Genomic DNA, 21,532 nt, shown 5'->3' with positions numbered 1-21,532 from the left:
AGTTCGGACTGGACTGTTCCCATGAGGCACAGGGTCAGACTGATTTGCATATATCCATATCTGAACTGGGGTGGTGGAGTGAGCTAAAGAATGATGATGGGTTAAACCCAGATCAGTTGAATGGGGGTGAGTGCTTGCAATGTTCGATACTCCGACCATCATCCCCTTTGGTTTTGCTTTGTCTGCCCTAAGTTGGCAGGGTATGCAGAGACGTGGGTTCCTTGCTCACTTTGCCATTGGATTCAAGATAGCCTGGCTGATGAGGGTTATGAACCCAAAACCGGTCCCAGGATGCTTGTTTACGGTCCAGGGAAGACATGGCTTGGCAGTTCGGGCTGGACTGTTCCCACGAGGCACAGGGTCGGACTGATTTGCATATAACCATGTCTAAACTGGGGTGGTGGAGTGAGCTAAAGAATGATGATGGATTAAACCCAGATCAGTTGACTGGCGGTGAGTGCTTGCAATGTTCAACACTCTGTCCATCATCCCCTTTGGTTTTGCTTTGTTCGCCCTAAGTTGGCAGGGTATGCCCAGACGTAGGTCCCTTGCTCACTTTTCCACTGGATTCAAGATAGCCTGGCTGATGAGGGTTATGAACTCAAAACTGGTCCCAGGATGCTTGTTTCCGGTCCAGGGAAGACATGGCTTGGCAGTTCGGACTGGACTGTTCCCATGAGGCACAGGGTCAGACTGATTTGCATATATCCATATCTGAACTGGGGTGGTGGAGTGAGCTAAAGAATGATGATGGATTAAACCCAGATCAGATCAGTTGAATGGGGGTGAGTGCTTGCAATGTTCGATACTCCGACCATCATCCCCTTTGGTTTTGCTTTGTCTGCCCTAAGTTGGCAGGGTATGCAGAGACGTGGGTTCCTTGCTCACTTTGCCACTGGATTCAAGATAGCCTGGCTGATGAGGGTTATGAACCCAAAACCGGTCCCAGGATGCTTGTTTCCGGTCCAGGGAAGACATGGCTTGGCAGTTCGGGCTGGACTGTTCCCACGAGGCACAGGGTCAGACTGATTTGCTTATCACCATGTCCGAACTGGGGTGGTAGGGTGAGCTAAAGAATGATGATGGATTACACCCAGATCAGTTGACTGGGGGTGAGTGCTTGCAATGTTCAACACTTCGTCCATCATCCCCTTTGGTTTTGCTTTGTTCGCCCTAAGATGGCAGGGTATGCCCAGACATGGGTCCCTTGCTCACTTTGCCACTGGATTCAAGATAGCCTGGCTGATAAGGGTTATTAACCCGAAACCGGTCCCAGGATGATTGTTTCCGGTCCAGGGAAGACATGGCTTGGTAGTTCGGGCTGGACTGTTCCCATGAGGCACAGGGTCGGACTGATTTGCATATAACCATGTCTGAACTGGGGTGGTGGAGTGAGCTAAAGAATGATGACGGATTAAACCCAGATCAGTTGACTGGCGGTGAGTGCTTGCAATGTTCAACACTGTCCATCATCCCCTTTGGTTTTGCTTTGTTCGCCCTAAGTTGGCAGGGTATGCCCAGACGTGGGTCCCTTGCTCACTTTGCCACTGGATTCAAGATAGCCTGGCTAATGAGGGTTATGAACTCGAAACTAGTCCCAGGATGTTTGTTTCCGGTCCAGGGAAGACATGGCTTGGCAGTTCAGGCTGGAGTGTTCCCATGAGGCACAGGGTCGGACTGATTTGCATATAACCATGTCTGAACTGGGGTGGTGGAGTGAGCTAAAGAATGATGACGGATTAAACCCAGATCAGTTGACTGGCGGTGAGTGCTTGCAATGTTCAACACTGTCCATCATCCCCTTTGGTTTTGCTTTGTTCGCCCTAAGTTGGCAGGGTATGCCCAGACGTAGGTCCCTTGCTCACTTTTCCACTGGATTCAAGATAGCCTGGCTGATGAGGGTTATGAACTCAAAACTGGTCCCAGGATGCTTGTTTCCGGTCCAGGGAAGACATGGCTTGGCAGTTCGGACTGGACTGTTCCCATGAGGCACAGGGTCAGACTGATTTGCATATATCCATATCTGAACTGGGGTGGTGGAGTGAGCTAAAGAATGATGATGGGTTAAACCCAGATCAGTTGAATGGGGGTGAGTGCTTGCAATGTTCGATACTCCGACCATCATCCCCTTTGGTTTTGCTTTGTCTGCCCTAAGTTGGCAGGGTATGCAGAGACGTGGGTTCCTTGCTCACTTTGCCACTGGATTCAAGATAGCCTGGCTGATGAGGGTTATGAACCCAAAACCGGTCCCAGGATGCTTGTTTACGGTCCAGGGAAGACATGGCTTGGCAGTTCGGGCTGGACTGTTCCCACGAGGCACAGGGTCGGACTGATTTGCATATAACCATGTCTAAACTGGGGTGGTGGAGTGAGCTAAAGAATGATGATGGATTAAACCCAGATCAGTTGACTGGCGGTGAGTGCTTGCAATGTTCAACACTCTGTCCATCATCCCCTTTGGTTTTGCTTTGTTCGCCCTAAGTTGGCAGGGTATGCCCAGACGTAGGTCCCTTGCTCACTTTTCCACTGGATTCAAGATAGCCTGGCTGATGAGGGTTATGAACTCAAAACTGGTCCCAGGATGCTTGTTTCCGGTCCAGGGAAGACATGGCTTGGCAGTTCGGACTGGATTGTTCCCATGAGGCACAGGGTCAGACTGATTTGCATAGATCCATATCTGAACTGGGGTGGTGGAGTGAGCTAAAGAATGATGATGGATTAAACCCAGATCAGTTGAATGGGGGTGAGTGCTTGCAATGTTCGATACTCCGACCATCATCCCCTTTGGTTTTGCTTTGTCTGCCCTAAGTTGGCAGGGTATGAAGAGACGTGGGTTCCTTGCTCACTTTGCCACTGGATTCAAGATAGCCTGGCTGATGAGGGTTATGAACCCAAAACCGGTCCCAGGATGCTTGTTTCCGGTCCAGGGAAGACATGGCTTGGCAGTTCGGGCTTGACTGTTCCCACGAGGCACAGGGTCAGACTGATTTGCTTATCACCATGTCCGAACTGGGGTGGTGGGGTGAGCTAAAGAATGATGATGGATTACACCCAGATCAGTTGACTGGGGGTGAGTGCTTGCAATGTTCAACACTTCGTCCATCATCCCCTTTGGGTTTGCTTTGTTCGCCCTAAAATGGCAGGGTATGCCCAGACATGGGTCCCTTGCTCACTTTGCCACTGGATTCAAGATAGCCTGGCTGATAAGGGTTATTAACCCGAAACTGGTCCCAGGATGATTGTTTCCGGTCCAGGGAAGACATGGCTTGGTAGTTCGGGCTGGACTTTTCCCATGAGGCACAGGGTCAGACTGATTTGCATATAACCACGTCTCAACTGGGCTGGTGGAGTGAGCTAAAGAATGATGATGGATTACACCCAGATCAGTTGACTGGGGGTGAGTGCTTGCAATGTTCAACACTTCGTCCATCATCCCCTTTGGTTTTGCTTTGTTCGCCCTAAGTTGGCAGGGTATGCCCAGACGTGGGTCCCTTGCTCACTTTGCCACAGGATTCAAGATAGCCTGGCTGATGAGGGTTATGAACCTGAAACCGGTCCCAGGATGCTTGTTTCCGGTCCAGGGAAGACATGGCTTGGCAGTTCAGGCTGGACTGTTCCCATGAGGCACAGGGTCGGACTGATTTGCATATAACCATGTCTGAACTGGGGTGGTGGAGTGAGCTAAAGAATGATGATGGATTAAACCCAGATCAGTTGACTGGGGGTGAGTGCTTGCAATGTTCATCACTCCGTCCAGCATCCCCTTTGGTTTTGCTTTGTTCACCCTAAGTTGGCAGGGTATGCCCAGACGTGGGTCCCTTGCTCACTTTGCCACTGGATTCAAGATAGCCTGGCTGATGAGGGTTATGAACCCAAAACCGGTCCCAGGATGCGTGTTTGCGGTCCAGGGAAGACATGGCTTGGTAGTTCGGGCTGGACTGTTCCCATGAGGCACAGGGTCAGACTGACTGGCATATAACCACGTCTGAACTGGGGTGGTGGAGGGAGCTAAAGAATGATTGATTAAACCCAGATCACTTGACTAGGGGTGAGTACTTGCAATGTTCATCACTCCGTCCAGCATCCCCTTTGGTTTTGCTTTGTTCGCCCTAAGTTGGCAGGGTATTCCCAGACGTGGGTCCCTTGCTCACTTTGCCACTGGATTCAAGATGGCCTGGCTGATGAGGGTTATGAACCTGAAACCGGTCCCAGGATGCTTGTTTCCGGGCCAGGGAAGACATAGCTTGGTAGCTCAGACTGGACTGTTCCCATGAGGCACAGGGTCAGACTGATTTGCATATAACCACGTCTGAACTGGGGTGGTGGAGTGAGCTAAAGAATGATAATGGATTAAACCCAGATCAGTTGACTGGGGGTGAGTGATTGCAATGTTCAACACTCCATCCATCATCCCCTTTGGTTTTGCTTTGTTCGCCCTGAGTTGGCGGGGTATGCCCAGACGTGGGTCCCTTGCTCCCTTTGCCATTGGATTCAAGATAGCGTGGCTGATCAGGGTTATGAGCCCGAAACCAGTCCCAGGATGCTTGTTTCCCGTCCCGGGAAGACATGACTTGGTAGTTCGGGCTGGACTGTTCCCATGAGGCACAGGGTCAGACTGATTTGCATATAACCATGTCTGAACTGGGGTGGTGGAGTGAGCTAAAGAATGATGATGGATTAAACCCAGATCAGTTGACTGGGGGTGAGTGCTTGCAATGTTCAACACTCAGTCCATCATCCCCTTTGGTTTTGCTTTGTTCGCCCTGAGTTGGCAGGGTATGCCCAGACGTGGGTCCCTTGCTCACTTTGCCACTGGATTCAAGATAGCCTGGCTGATGAGGGTTATGAACCCGAAACCAGTCCCAGGATGCTTGTTTCCGGTCCAGGGAAGACATGGCTTGGTAGTTCAGGCTGGACTGTTCCCATGAGGCACAGGGTCAGACAGATTTTCATATAACCACGTCTGAACTGGGGTGGGGGAGTGAGCTAAAGAATGATGATGGATTAAACACAGATCAGTTGAATGGGGGTGAGTGCTTGCAATGAACAACACTCCGTCCATCATCCCCTTTAGTTTTGCTATATCCTATCATTCACCAACCTTTCCAATTAGATTGATCATACCATCCCCAAACTCCTTTTACACTTGTCTTTGCTAAAACCTCAGCCACCAGAATACCTGAAAAAACCTAAGACTGGGGTCCATGATCCTCCCAGTGTTCTATAGCTGATTTCTATCTGTCTACCCAGCATCTTTGACACACAAAAGGTGGTGGGAGGATTGCTTGTTATTTTCTTAACCATTAGCAATCACTCGCTGTAGCATTCCAAACCATCATATTTTTGCCCACTATGCCACCTCAGATTAGGCCCAGCCATATGCAGGTCAGTCTTGGTCCTGCTCCAGTAGGAACAGTCCAGCCCGAACTGCTGAGCCAGGTCCTCTCTGAACAAGAACACAAGGAACTCAAGTCCAGTTTGACTTTAGTTGGAGCACCTCAGTCGAGTGCAGACTGGTTCCAGTGGTGCAGTAACAAGGCACCCACATCTGGAGATACTGTTGGCCACTCAGAGCTACACATAAAACACACACATCATGCCCACTGGAACCAAGCTACAACTGACTGAAGAACCCCTAATCAGGGCAAAACAAGCCTTGGGTTGCTTGTGTTCCATTGTTGTGGCTTGGCGGTTCAGGCTGGACTGTTCCTATTAAAGGAGGAACAAGATTGATTTGCATAAAGCTGAGTCTAATCTGAGGTGGCATGGTGAGAAATAAGAATGATAGATTGGAATTCTACCCGAGTGATTGCTAGTAGTTAGACAAATTTAAAGCATTCCTACCATCATCTTTTGTGCGTTTGATATGATACGTCTGAAATCAGTGAAGTCAACTCTCACTTTCTACTATGATGGGTCCATGTCAGCAATCAGCATCCAGCATAACAAACTTTGTTCTTTCAGGAATATTGCACATATTCAATATTAATACTCATCAAAACCCAAACAGACTCTTTTGAAAGTTGACCCCACAACTTACATAGTCAAATAACCCACAATTCCATCAGAAGCTTACACTGTCATCAATCATGTAACCAACTTCTCTGCTCACCTCTTTTTAGAAAATCTAACAGCTGGTCAAATTTCAAGGAGATCTCATAGAAAGTAATTATAAGTTCAATTTCCAAACTCCAACCCGTAAGACACTTCTTTAATCTCATACCCCACCCCTCCGAGGACAAGAACCTTAGGGGCTCATTACGATGGCGGAACGATCGCCACCGCCAGGTGGCGGTGGCAATCGTTCCGCCATCATAATGGGAATTACCCACCACCATATTAGGATGGTGGTGGGTATCGCGGCGGACGCAAAGTCCGTCCGCCGCTTGTCCGCCGGTGGCAATCGTTACGGTTGCCTGCCGGGCAGAGCTGGGCCACTAAAATGGTGGCGGTGCCTAGTAGGCACTGTCTGCCATATTAGTATGTGGGTGTTGTAGAGGACTTTCCATGGCAACGATGCCACCATGGAAAGGCTGGCAAGGATTGGATTTGGGGGCCAGTTGCTGGCCCCCTCTGTGGGGGGGGGTTGGAGGGGTTGCACTAGGGGGTACAGTTCCCTGCAACAAGTGTCAGGCACCGTGTGGTGCCTGCCACGTGGTGGAGGGAAATGCTGTGCGTGCCCTTTTACCATTGCGGACAGTGCTGCAGCCAGCAGCACCGTCCGCAATGGTAAAAGGCCAGGATGCGCCCACCAGTATGGAGGGCACATCCTAATTGCACTGGTGGGACCGCCGCACGTCTGGTGGGCGGTCTCATCACCGTTATGATGGCGGGCGGACATCATAATGAGCCCCTTAGTTCCTATTTTTAACCCTTCTTAATGAATCTCATCAATATTTCTGTTGGTAAAGGTGAGTTCCCCACATGTCATAAAATTATTCCAGTCACTCCTCTCTTAAAAACCCATAGATGATCCCAAAGTCTTAAGCAGCTACCACCCCATCACTGAACTGATTATTTTAGCAAAGCTTATTGAATGTTGTGCTGAAACTCAATTCAAACAGATCATTGGTGCCAATCAACTCCTTGATGACTTACATCCGAGTTTCAGACTCGGTTGCACCATGGTTACAGGCACGCTCCTAATAATTGACAGTGATACCGCCTTACTTCAGATTCTTTTCAACAGTGTAGAATATCCTGCTGGATATTCTAAAGACGTATTGCATGGGTGTTGGGGGGGGGACCATGCTCAAATGGATGACCGCTTATTATAGTACGTTCTCACAATCAAATGCACTTTCAATTCTCTTTCCAATCCTGTCTCTCTGTTACAAGGAATTCTTCAAGGTTCCATTCTTGCCCTTACTCTGTTTAACCTTCATCTCAAACCTCTTAGAGCTCTCCTACACTCTTCTGACACAGCCCATCACCAGTATGTTGATGACACACAATTTTACATGAAAGTCTTTTCGCCAAACAATATCTCTCTCTTAGTCTTTACTATTGAAAACATCCAGGTGTGAATGTCTCTTCACCACCTTACACTTATCTCTCTCAAAAGTGAGTTTCTTCTCATTCTCCCCCCATTCCTCAACTCCAGTTCAACCCTGGTTGGATTATTTCAACACCCTTGCCTGCACTCTGTCTATCACTGAGTGTGCCAAATGTATTGGCTTCTTTCTTCACTATAAACTAAACTTCCCAATTTACATTAATGTGGCCTGAAATGCTCACTACCAACAATTGTGAAACCCTGAACATGACTTCAAAACTACAGTTCAGTCTCTGGTATTCTCCAGACTTGACTATGGGAACTACATTGTCACTAGTACACCTAAACACATCTTACTCTTCTGAAACCCTTAATCCATACTAACTTTTCTTTATTTGGCAGTAGCTAGCTTAAGAAATAATACCCATACTAAGTTCACTTCAATGGCTACCAGTTGAAACTAAGGGGCATATAAACAAGGGCCTTATCTCCGCTTTATTGGCTTTAAAAATGCCATGTACATCCTTAATCCTAATGCATAATTCCATCCGTGAACATAAACGAATTATAGAGGCGTTAATGTGGCAAGCAAGAGCTGGGTGTCTACAGCAAAGGTTGCATGAGGTAGCCAAGAGCATAAGGCGCTCCACTGAGACAGAGTGGTTTAGGGAATTCATGAACATATGTTTCTATTGCAGAGAGAAAGAGAACGAATCCCGCACCAGACACACAGACAGCACAGAGGCATCACGTCCCAGAAGGCGCTCCAGGAGTTACTCTCCCATCCGCAAGAGGAGGCGGGATTCCCCAAGCTTTATGGAGGCCAGGAGAATTACGAGGTGAGCTCGGACATAGATGGTAAGAAATGGGCCAGGAAAGAAATGGTTTAGTCAGACATATTTCTCCATGAAGGAATAGTGCACAAGCCGTACTATCCAGGACATTTGATTTGGAGCACCTTCCTGTAAGAAGGTTCCTACCACTTCAGCCTTTGAATCACATTTTATTCCAAAGTCAACTACTGAAGAACTAGAGAAGGGGCAAGGGATAGAGTTCAGGAATGCTTGGAATACATTACTCTGGACTCTGTACCTTAATAATACCACATTATACATAGATGCTGCTTTTGTAAGAGGGTGTTCTCTTGTGGATTGGTGCCTTGGTGCTTACATGTGCTTTGGACATACCGAATGGAAGGCAGCTATGCTCACCAATATACCACCAACGCTTGCTTGACATACCGTATGGAGAGCAATTCAGAAAATCAGTACACATAAACTGGTGGCACAAGCTTTAGCTTGAAAATTATCTACAACTACTAAGGGTGATTGGACTGCTGGCCCCTTCTATCGCACATAGCAATGTAAGAAGGCTGCCATGATGGAAGGAGTAGAGAGCTGCTTGAACAAAAGTATTTTAATGAAGTTTCACATTCTTAATTTTGAAGTACTGAGAAGGTCAGAAACTGATGCTTCACTGATAGTCCATATGTAGACAGCAAATACCCCCAAGTGCATCATTTGATATACTAATTTCTATAAAAAAGTCTGTCAACAGTTACTTAAAAATACTTTTAACACTTATTAAGGCACATAGTCAGTAAAACAATGAGGCTGAAAAAGGTTTTTTCAAAAGCAAATTTATTTACACTTAAAGGTTATGACAGATTATGTCAATGAGAACAGAGTAGCACCTAACACAGCCCATTTACAATTACATAAAACAAAAATATAAAGAAAAGACATAAAATATACACTACTAGACAGCTATCAGTATTTCAATTGTCAAAAAATATTTAAGGAATTAACATAATATTTGTCCAATCAGTCTATATTGTCAATGTTTTGGTCCTTCACATCATTTCACCTTCGGCCATTATAGGGGCTGGAGTGCTAATCAAATGATTGTTTCATTGCAAAAGGGCCAAGGAGTCCCAAATGTTTTTATCATTCCAGACAATACTACTGCATATAACGTGGGAAACACGCTCATGATAGATCCAATCTTAAATTATTCAAATGACCACATGCACTCATACACTACAGAAAATACACACCTAAAGCCTCTACATTCACTCACGCCCCTCGAATTTGAGAGCTATCAACTAATTCAGGAGACCTGACTACCTTGCATTTTCATACTATGGAAGGCCACAAAAGTTCATGCACCTAAAACCTACCACAAAGCTTATCCTAAAGTGCATTTATCCTCTGATATTCCAAAAATACCTGGATGCCTCCAGAAGCCAGGACCCACTTTGCCTTGGAGGGAGTCAGGAACTCAAAACATCAGGATGTCCATACTGTGCACCTATATATGAAGCTGCTGACCCACCCCCATTCCAGCAATATCAGGCACTCTAGGCACACAATGATACTGAGAGAAAGAGACCATGGGCTGCCATGCCCTCTGCTTTACTAACATCTTAAAATAGTCATACCTACCCCTAGCGAAAGAACCCTATTGATTAAGACTCTACTGCACATTTGACTGGTTGTCCGTTAGATGCAGTCATTGTCAGTGCAGGTTTTCATCAAAAGTACATTACAAATGGGCCACATATGTAGCTAATTTACATTGAAGTGTGATGACTGTACTAAAAATATTCATCCTAAATTCCTTCTGCTATTGAATACAGTTACATTATACACAATGTTTCATTTATTTTTTTTGTTTTGTTTAAAAACATGTTTATTGATATTATAAATACATATAATGGATATCAAATACAGTTAATAAACACAAAGGGGCTGCTTCACGAAAGCAGTCAGGAATTTGGGAAGCAGTAGTGTAGGAGTACTTCTTACATACTCCTAAATGCCTTAATGAGTTCGCCCGAAATGGCCAACTTCCTATTACTAAAAGTGCTGAGAGGGCATAGTCCTTTTTATTTGTACTATTTGTATATGAATACTCCATGAATATTCCTGTTGTATTGCCATGTTAGATGTTTTGAGGTCAAATCACAAAAGCATGTAAGGGTATATAAAAGAATACTACAGGAAAATGACTTTACATATTTCAAAATATCTTTTGAGTAAGCCCCAATGAGAACTGTTGAACTGTATAAAAAGAAAACTATAAATGTTTTGCCAGTTCAATCAATGAAACATAATATATCTCAATAGATAATCCATGGTACAACAGTATGTCAAACAAGTGATGACTTTTTAAAAATGAGATTGAATAACATTAAGGATAAACAACACTGAATGTCATAAATTAAGTAAATTGTCCACCTTATATGAAAGTAAAATGATTAAAAAAAAAAGAAAAAGGTTATTAAGGTTTGTATAAATGTATATCAACAGATTTCCCCCAAACAATCTTGAATTTTGAGACTGCATATTAAATAAAAAGTTCACTAGACTACTTCTTGTAAATTTCACCTACTACCACAAAGCATTAAAATATACAAACGTCACAGATTTACAATATGAACTAATTTATACGACTTGCAATGGCATAAATGTGTCAAATAATTAACCCTCATCCAGAGCATGTGAGGTGTTAAACTAAAAGTTGATATATTAAATAGGATAAATACAATTGCTCATTTATATGCAATATGGTAAATATTTTATTCCAATTCTTCTTTAAAAAAACAACAACATTCTAATAGAGAAAAATCAGATGGGGTAAAGTTTCTTCCACAAAATGACATTCCCAATCTTTACAGGAATCTAATGGTGAAGTTCATTGAACAAGGAAGATTTTGGTTTGAGATACTGATCCATCCAATATGCTACTTCCAGACCTTGCGCCAATTCTCTTGGGATACAACATTATCATTGTAAATGGATTGTTTACTTTAAATGCTGAAGTTATAGTATATTTACAATAACTTTATAAACATTTGACGCGTAGTGGTTGCAGAAGTGGAGGTCTTCACTCTCAATGAGAAAAGGAGTTGTTTACAATCTTTGCCTGCGGGAATGGTTTGCTTCACTACTAGTTCTCTGCAGCCCAATGTCCCACAGAAGATGGACTGGCCCTCAGTCAGCAGGGCAGTGTATTGCCCTGTTGCCTTCTAGCTCTAGGAAACAGAGAGAAAGCACAATACTTGCCACTCTGTAAACTAGTATCTCCCATTTTCTGCTGCCAGAGTGTTGTGTTACACCAACATTATCAGGATATCACCTGTTATGAATGAACAAATTAATGGAGTATATATTAAGGTGAACGGTTACCCTAACAAGAGTGTTCTGGCACTCTTCCATGCTGGAAGAGTAAGAAAAGAACAGGACCAGGCAAGAGTGAGTTACGGAGAGGATATGTTTTTAAATGACTCCTGAAAGCCATATGTGAAGGCATTTGCGTAGGTTCGCCAGGTCATTCATTGCAAGCCGTGGTTGAGTGGTATCTAAATGGGTGGCAGATCTCTTAAGCCCCAAAAGGAAACAGTGACCTTTTTCGGAGAAAAGGAGAACTGGCATATATCTCTCACTCCTTCACTACTAGTCTGCAGTAGGTTTAAGTGCTAAGCGCCAGCCCGCCTGTCAGAAAATCTTTCATTGGCAGGTGGTATATTCAGAGCCCCACTCAGAAATCTGTACACACACACACACAATGGTTGGTGTCTTGCACTATATGATTCTTCATTATACATACACCAAAGATGTGTGTTAGAACGAGTGTCCATATTATATACAACTCAGCAGTTATACTAATTAGGGCAAAGGTTAGAGAACCACCAAATATATTTAATTCCCCGTTTCAATCATATCATTCTAAATCCCACCTAATTTATAACCTCAAACAACGCGATTTATTTGTTTCCCATACGATGCCAAGGCATGCAATGTCTCCCCACTTACCTTATAGCCCCATCAGGCCTGAAGTCAGAACTCTGTAGTTCATCTTTCCTTTCAGCAAATGGTCCTTGTGTCTAACCCTGCCCATACAGGCATCATGGTGTTCTATGGAGAGAGGAGAGTTCAGCTCATGGTTATCTCTTGTGTTGTTACACAGGAAGTTGAATAATGCTTCTTATTAAAAAAAATAGTCATACATGGAACCTTCCTCCTACTTTTATTCCTTATTTGTATAAGACAGAACATATAAGTTCATCTTTCTTTGCAGCCATAGTTCAGCTGCTGCATTCATGAGTATGCGAGAGAATGAAAAAATAATTCTCTGCTTTTTTAGCGCGAGTTTAAGAAAATCTTGGCATCCAAGCATAGATTTATTAGTTGCACCATTCAACAAGTTAGCCTGTTTTCTAGGCCCTTAAACAACGCAATCCAGCACTATGAATGTGCAGTGATCCTGTTAGCATATATTCAGGCCAGCATTATATGTAACATTATAAATATATATATATATATCCAAGTCTTGCTAGAGATGTCAAGAGGCGCTTGTACTTTTGGGTGCAGGGAAGAGGAGGTGCATGGCGTCACTGACAGGAAGATGGCGTCACAGTAACATGTCAGCTGGTGCACAGGGCTAATTTTTCTGCCCCTACATTTTTAAATCTTGTTAGATTTTCACAAGGCAAACCTTTTCAAGTTTAAAATAAAATCGCAAAGCTGTGAAGTAGTTCTGGTGATCCCTGAATTTGCTGCCCTGCGACGGCCGTAGTTAAGTAAGAGCGTGGGGGGAGGAGGCTGCCCCCAAAACTCGTGCAACCACCCGTTCCCCCCATTGCTACGCCACGGGACATACCAGGCTACTGGAGCACACACTTGTAGCCACTATCTGGGTAACTGAGTCTGTTATGTTCTGATTTCTTGCACGACCAGAGGAACCCAGATGGCAGACTGTAGATCTTGACATGAGCTTCGCTCACCCAGTGTATCACTTCCTGCATAGGCAGAAACAAAAGGGGAAAATAGTAGGGTGATGGATCAAGGTCAGAGAAAAAGGCTGCATGGAAATCTCAGAGGGATTCTCATATTAATAAGTTTAAAAAAATCATGGCGACAAGGATTATGCTTCTTAAACCTCTACTGCAAATCACAACGCCAATGAAAACAGTTTAAACACACAAACTACATTTACCATCATAACGTCCCTCTTTGTCATGGTTCTATCCACCAATCATCATGGAAACAGTCCCTTAACTGTGAGAAACACCATCTTGCAGCCTCTTTCTTTACAAAGCTTCACTACACACAACAAAACTGCAGCTTAAACTGTAAGAATATATATCTCGGTAAACAAGAACGCCAATCCAAAACAGCCCATAATCTTTCATTGTGGAAACCAAATGTCACTGTAACTTCTAAATCATGCAGAGCCTGCCAGGTCCATGAAGAAATCATCTTCCTAGGTAGATCATCTATTGTCATCACTCTTGCTTCTGTTAATTCCCTGCAATTGAAAACCAAGACGTGACTGGAGAATGGCAACAATAAACACAATGTCAACCCGTGTCAGAAATTTGGAAAAGTTATAAAAGCATACCCTGTGTGAGATAATCCTTGCCTCCTTGTCCTTACTGGAATTCAAAAGTCTTGTCACCATAGCTAGAACATATTTTATTCAAATTCAGGACCAGTGGCTCAAATTATGCTTGTTTAAACTGACCCACAATAATAGAAGCAATATATGCAATAGGTTTGTAATGAAATGTTTTAAAAGTTGACTCAGACGACCAATAAGCCACCCTTATAACAACCACCAGTTTAGAACCAAGTGAGTAAGCTTTCATGCCATAGCACCCCTCACTGCATGTGCCCCAAATTTGGAAGCATCAACCCCAGCTTCTGACAAATGCCATCCAATCCTCCTGGCCAAGGTTACCAAGAAAACTGGTTTCTGCGGCTTCAGAAGGGCAGTGAATAACTGACCTGCAGCATCCTGACTAAATTCTCTGGAACATAATTTGTATGCTTTTAGACATTCCACTACACACAGCAGTGGCATAACGAAACTTGAGGGGGCCCCCTGCAAGTTACATGGAGGGGGCCCCCCATGCTCCAGACCCATTCAAGCCTGCTGCCCATTCAACAGTGCCTGTGGGGGCCACCTGGAGCTCAGTGGACACCCCCTGCACCGAGGGGACTGCGGGGGCTATTGATACACCACTTACCTATAGGGGATCTGTATATGATAATCTAATGTGACTCACCTCAAATCAACCCAGCTTCCCCAGTATAATGGGCATGTAAAAGTAGAAGACACATATTAAAGAAAGGTCCTAAGACAGCAAAAAACACAAAAATCCAGGATGCTCTTTTGAATGCCAACCTATGACAGTACCTACGAGCTTTATAAGAATTTCACAAAAGGGTAAAGTTACTAGTTGGTTCTCTGTCACAAAGCACATGATGCACCTGTAGTGTATACAGATCATTGTTTTCAGGGTCAATTGATACGATAATAAAACACTAGGAATTGCTTAGGTTGTTAAATCAAACATCAAAGGTGGAAAACTGCATTCCTGTTGACATGGAGTGACCCTACAAAAATGTATTGAAGGCCTGAGCCATCTTTAAACAAGCAGTATGCGATGCCGGCTGTAAGAGCGATAGAGGACTTAACAAGGCTCAGGGGCATAGCTATCATTGGTGCAGCTGGTGCAGTGGAACTAGTGGCAGGGTCGTCAGGGACCCACTGCACTGTACTATGGCTGCATTTGACTACTCAACCTTTAAGCAGGAGGATGGTTTTCCTAACTTGCATTAGGGCCGTGTGCATCCTTGCTACGCACTGTGTCATTGAGGCAGCAGCATGAGTGAAATCTCCTGGCAGTTGCTTATCTATTTTCTTAATTGAGTCTAGTCTTGGTATGCAGGACAATCTAAGATCCCAGATGCAGCTGATGAACGTCACGGTTTAACAAGACCGATTAATTACACCCGCCTTTTAAAATGAAAGCAGGACAAATAAATCTGAGGTGTAGAACTATTCATTTTAAAAGCATTTAATTAGAGACATGTGTTACTGACACAGTCAATTCATCAACAGAGCCTCTTTGATAAGTAAATCACTGTCTTCCTCGATGGCAAACCCTGAAGAGTTAGCGTACACGCAGGAACTCCGAGCAGCTACAGAGTACTCTGCTGAGGGGGCCCCCTGAGGCTTGGGCCCCCCGCACTGCGGGGGCCTGTGTTATGCACCTGACACACAGTCTATAGCTATCAGGAAAAGCTGGGAAAGAAATACACTTAGAATTTGTCTTAGTTTATCTGGAAATCGTAAATGAAACTCTGTCTGGAGAAAATGCTCTACCTACTAAATCAAGGGAACACACATCAGATAACTTTCTACAGGAAATGAGGCATAACATTGTCAACTCTGCAGGAAATTGTTTCGTAAATTGTTTTTGTCAGGCCATTGTTCCATGAATCCCACCACCACATTAACATGCCATATTATATGATATCTGGGCTTGGGAGCATTAGTTAGTCTAATTCCTCTCATCAGTTTACACACCAGAGGTTGTTTCCCTACCAGCTTACCTTCCACAGGGCAATGTTCACCTGAGATAGCATACCGGAAATTATTTCCCCACCTGTAAGCTAATCTGTCCTCTTCCAACTGTGACAAAAAAATCACTAGTAAGTTTAGTTCCAACCCCACAAGATCCATACTCTGTTCGCTGCACCTGCTAACCCCTCTCATCCAGGTAAAAGAATATTATTTATGAGTTTTGGATGATCAAGCTTGCTGAATATACAAAGCAGCTTGTTGCAAAATCCCAAGCATGCTCCAACGTCTCTCTGAAAACCCTCAATGTCTTGAGAAAGAGGTGACACCCCCAGTATCATGGGAAGAGATAGTTCCGCTGGGACCCCTAGAAGCTCCAGGAAGACAGGGAGCTTGATTAGAAAGTTGCAAAATATTTATAGAAGAACTGGGAACCAAGGCTGTGCTCTCGAGATCGGAGTCACTAGAACGAAATTCGCTTTCTGTCTGAACACCAGAATTGTTACTCTCTGAATCATCACAAATTAGGGAAACAAATAGTGCAACTGCTTGTTCCAATCCTGCAGGAAGACATTGGTTGCCTGGGCTACCGGATCCGGTCTCCAGCTGAAGAATCTCTCTAAGTTTCTGTTGAACCTGAGCACAAACAGGTCTAGCAAACGTGGACCCACATCTGATTAAGATACTGGAGTGTCTCAGAAAGCAACATCCAAATGCTGTTGTCTCACAGGAATCTCAAATTTCAATCTGCTATCTCATTCTACTGTACTGGAATGTATCCCACTATCACCAAGACCTGGTGTTGCTGACAAAAATGGCAAAATAAATTGGCTATCTCTGATAACTAACAAGAACTCATTCCGCCTCACCTTTGAATTAGCGACCTGCGTAATTAATGTCCACTCCCAAAAGAGTGCAACAATTTGACTTCTGCATAGAAGGAGCCATGATGACAAACGAACCCGCGAGTGAGAAGCTCTGAAGAGTTGATATACAGAGTCAGTTCAGATGCCGAGCATCTCATGGTTGTGGAGACTGCACCACACCTTACTCCCCAGCCACACCTGCTAGCAGTGGACTCTGTAATGATCACTGGTTGGCAACCGAAAATGTTCCTGCCATTCCAGGCTTCCAGTAGGTCTAGCCTTTTTTGTCCTGTCTCCGATGACTATTGAATCTGATCTGCATTGGACAAGGCCTTGCAAATATGTTGAATCTTCAATTGTTGTAGGGCTCTGTAATGCAATGGACCTGTAAATATTACCTGAATGGATGATGTTAACAGACTCAAAATCCTGCCCAGCAATCTCAAGGATACAGTCTGACTGAACAATGCTAAACTCAGTTCTCTCTTGATGCCCTTCATTTATAGCATTAGAAGTTGCAACTATGTCATAACTGAGTCCATTTAAAAATCTAGGACCAAAACACACTGGGTCGGAACCAGCGATGCTTTTTTGACATTGGGTACGAAACCTAATTCCTGAGGCAAATGAATCACCTGAGACAGATGTAACCTCACTCTGGTGTTATCTTGAATCATGAAAATTAGATCATCTTGAGAGACTATCTGTCATACTCCTTCAGACCTAAGAAATTCAATCACCAGTCTCATCATCTTAGTGAGACACTATGAGACTGATGACTGACCGTATTGGAGAACTGTGAATTTATACCATTTTGTCTTCCTTTGAAACTGGAGAAATCATCTGTAAGGGGCAAAAATAAGAATAATCAGGTAAGCGTCTTTGAGGTCTAACTGGACCATCCACTCCCGTTCCTACAATAGATGTCTTAAAAGATGGATACCCTCCATCTTGAAATGTCTGTACACCATCCAAGCATTGGAATCGCGCAGGGTTCACACTAACCTGTAACCTCCTACTTTCCTTTTCCCTTAAAAGATGTTGCTAGAAAACTCTGGGCAAACAGTTTTTCTTCCTTAGCTAAAAACTGTTTGATATCTGAATCTATAAAAGTCTGTTCTTGCAGAAAAATAAACAGTTGTCTGGGAATGCCTTAATGGATTGGAGTGCCATAGAATTTGAGTCTGAAACCCTGAATCGTTTCCAATAGCTAAGCATCCTGCATTGTCAACTGTCAATTGTATAAAAAAGTTTCGCACCCTGCGTCTGAGGACCACATCGGATAGAGGGATATTGCTCACCTGCAAACCTGCTCCAGATCCACCCAATGACACTCCTCTGTAACCACCTCTATTATATCTTTCATTGCTTCCTTTGGCCCTATTGATTGAGTGTTACATTGAATTGTCCAAGGCTTCCACAAGCCTTTCCTCAAACATGCACTCTTAAGGGTCCACATAGTAGTCCTGATATTCGTTTACATCGAAAGGATGAGACTCAGCCATCACTCCAGTCACCAGGTAGCTAAGTATGTGTCCAAAACCCAAGAGGGTATAGGGGAGAGCCCCCACAATTAATGGCAATAATGTAAGCAACGAGAGAGGGGAGGAAGCAGCCTTCGCTCCTAGGTTACACCTCTTTCTGTAATTATTACAACCCAAGCATGTATTTGTGTCATGGGGCGGGGCGTCAAGGGGGAATATTTACAACAGCTGCACTTCAATTGAGCGCATCTTCAAAGATACACAGGAATGTGCTGCCCATATTCAACAAGTGCTGGCAGCAGCATAGCCAAAATAGCATAACCCAAGTATTTAAGGAATGTGGGTCATCCGGCGTGCTGCGCACTCCCAACAATGGACATTACCAGTGGACTTTGCTCATCGATGAAGGCCGTACGAGGACAGAGCTTAACCCTGAACTCCAACTAAACAGAAAAATGACCACAATGACGGCCACCCAACAAATCACCAATAGCAATGCTACCTCATTAGAAAATGGAGATACCTGGGCAAATAAACATATTGCAGAAGGGGCATGCAGCTCTTGCATAGAAAAAAGTAATGCAAGAACTAAAAGCACTCATGGAATTCAATAAGCATAGCCAAAACTCTCAACAAATATATAAACATGGAGCAACATGGGTAGCACTTATCTTGACTACTAAGCAGCAGCAAAAAAAGAGGTAGGCTGCAAGACGGTGTTTCTCACTTTTATGGGACTGTATCCATGCTGACTGGAGGATGGAGCCATGACAATGTGGGAAGTTTTGATGAGAAATATAGGTTGTGTGTTAAAACTGTTTTCATTGGCTGCTGTGTTTTGCGGAAGAGATTTAAGAAGCAGAGCCTAAGCTTCCAGTCCTGACATAGAATTTCAATACCCTGCATTGTGGAGCTATCAACTTTAGGGCGCTTTATGGATTACGCTCTTTTCACTGATTCTCAGATATTGATGGTGACATCCTTCATAGCAGTGGAAACTTCCCTCGCTATCCACCAGTGTAGGATTTTCACACAGTTCAGTAGTGTGCATCAACTTTTTAGGGAACATATAAAATTTGCTATGCGCCAATTCTGATTCATGGATGCAACTGTCTGCTGGCACTGGCCTCCATGATGCTAGGAATTAATATGTATGAATGAACGCCTGCCGCTGACATAAACCAGCAAACAAGGTACCTGGTGGCGTAATTTGGTATTGTTTCTTAATGGATGATTTTGATTTTTCTCTATTTGTTTATGTTTTTATGCAAACATTTCCTTTTCCACATCAAGGTTCCCTGTGGTGGTCCTCCATGTCGGTGCGCGTGGCTGCAGGCCAGTGCTAGTTACTATGGTAACCTCCCCTTTCACTGTCTTTGGACCCGTCCACTTCTTGGTGCGCGGTGTCTCAGAGCTAAGCTTTGCCTACGCTATGTGTGTGTTTGTCTTTCTCTGTCAGACTAATCCCATTTATAAGGCCTCACAAAGCTCTCAGCTGGGTTGTGTAATGTTGGCTGTGCTAACTCTGCAGATCATCTGGTTAGATAACTAACACTATTTTTAATCAATTGTTGGCAACTTCATTTTTTGCAGATCTGCTATGAAATCTAAAAATTTGCTCATCAGTGTCCTGTCTTCCAGTCAACACATCTTTAAAAGCATTCCATACTCTCAGGAGGTCCTGCGGGTCAAAAAACAAAACTCTTCACAATGGCAATCTGCCAATGACAGGCATAGGGTGGTGCTGCATACTCTTAGGCCCCCCTGTTTGGAGCGAGGTCTTGGGGTCTACTCCTTTGTAGTGCAATTCCACTGGGTGGCTTGATGGTGCACATGCTATCCTCCAACCAAGGCTTGCTGGGTGATGCGAAAGCTTCACTAGGCTGCGATCATGGCTATGCTGTTGGCACCCAAAATAATGCAAAGAAGTATCCCTTGTTTCCTGAGGGTGGTCAGAGGTTGTTGGGTAAGTTGTGTAGGAAGCTATGCGAAGCTGTTTTTGCCCCTCCGACTCCAATTGCTGCACAGACCTCCGAGGGGTGAGAGCGGCTATTGAGATGGGACAGCAATGGAATATGGGCAGTGGGTGAGTTGTCCTCCTGGGGTGCCTTAAAGACCTTCCAAGAGCTGACACAGTATTATGGAACCCCGACTGGAAACTTTCAGTATTCAATTAATCAATCAATCAGTCATTTGTAAAGCGCACTACATACCCGCGAGGGTCTCAAGGTGCTGGTGGGGGTGGGGGGGCGCTACTGATCGAACAGCCAGGTCTTGAGCATCCTCCTGAAGGTCAGCAGGTCTTGGGTCTGTCATAGGCTCAGTGGGAGGGTGTTCCATGTCTTAGCGGTGAGGTGGGAGAAGGATCTCCCGCCGGTGGTTGTTCTTCGGATGCGCGGGACGGTGGCGAGTGAGAGGTCGGCGGAGCGTAGCTGGTGGCTAGGGATGTAGAAGGAGAGCCGCGTGTTGAGGTAGGCTGGGCCGGTCTTGTGGAGTGCCTTGTGTGCGTGGATGAGGAGCTTGAAGGATATCCTCTTGCTGACGGGGAACCAGTGCAGGTCCCTCGGGTGGGGGGGTGATGTGGCCGTGGCATGGTACGTCGAGGATCAGTCGTGCTGAGGTGTTTTGGATGCATTGTAGTCGTTTGATGAGCTTGGTCGGGGCTCCCGCATAGAGGGCGTTTCCGTAGTCGAGTCTGCTGCTGACGAGGGCCTGGGTGACTGATTTTCTTGTATCTGTCGGGATCCATCTGTAGATCTTGCAGAGCATGCGGAGGGTGTTCAATCAGGAGGAGGAGACGGCGTTGACCTGCTTGGTCATTGAGAGTGTTGAGTCGAGGATGATTCCCAGGTTGCGTGCGTGGTCAGTGGGTGTCGGGGCTGCTCCCAGTGCTGTCGGCCACCAGGAGTCGTCCCAGGCTGATGGGTTGGAGCCGAGGATGAGGACCTCCGTCTTGTCCGAGTTCAGCTTCAGATGGCTGGTCTTCATCCAGTCGGCGACGGCCTTCATTCCTTCGTGGAGGTTGGCTTTGGCGGTGATGGGGTCCTTGGTGAGGGAGAGGATCAGTTGAGTGTCGTGGGCGTAGGAGATTATGTTGAGGTCGTGTTGTCGGGCGACGTGTGCGAGCGGGGCCATGTAAATGTTGAACAGAGTCGGGCTGAGGGAGGATCCCTGGGGTACACCGCAGATGATCTCGGAGGCTTCGGACCAGAATGGGGTGAGGCAGACGCTCTGGGTTCTGCCGGAGAGGAAGGAGGTGGTCCATTCCAGAGCCTTGTCTCAGATCCCTGCGGCATGGAGGCGTGCGCGTAGAG

General features: G+C 45.0%; 1 protein-coding gene across 2 annotated transcripts in view; it reads left to right on the top strand.

Annotated features, from left to right (window-relative positions):
* The window catches only part of SRRM3 (serine/arginine repetitive matrix 3), a 361,844-nt gene that overhangs the window by 330,031 nt on the left and 10,281 nt on the right, over positions 1–21,532 (top strand). For both annotated transcript variants that reach the window (XM_085649611.1, XM_085649610.1), the window contains one exon: positions 8,194–8,334. In XM_085649611.1, coding sequence (XP_085505737.1) covers positions 8,194–8,334 — 141 coding nt within the window. The remainder of the gene's footprint in view (positions 1–8,193; positions 8,335–21,532) is intronic.

This window comes from Triturus cristatus, chromosome 3_2, assembly GCF_964204655.1.
Source record: "Triturus cristatus chromosome 3_2, aTriCri1.1, whole genome shotgun sequence".
In the NCBI taxonomy this organism is placed as follows: domain Eukaryota; kingdom Metazoa; phylum Chordata; class Amphibia; order Caudata; family Salamandridae; genus Triturus; species Triturus cristatus.
Note: the sequence above shows the minus strand (reverse complement) of the source record. Positions and strands in the feature narration are given on the sequence as shown.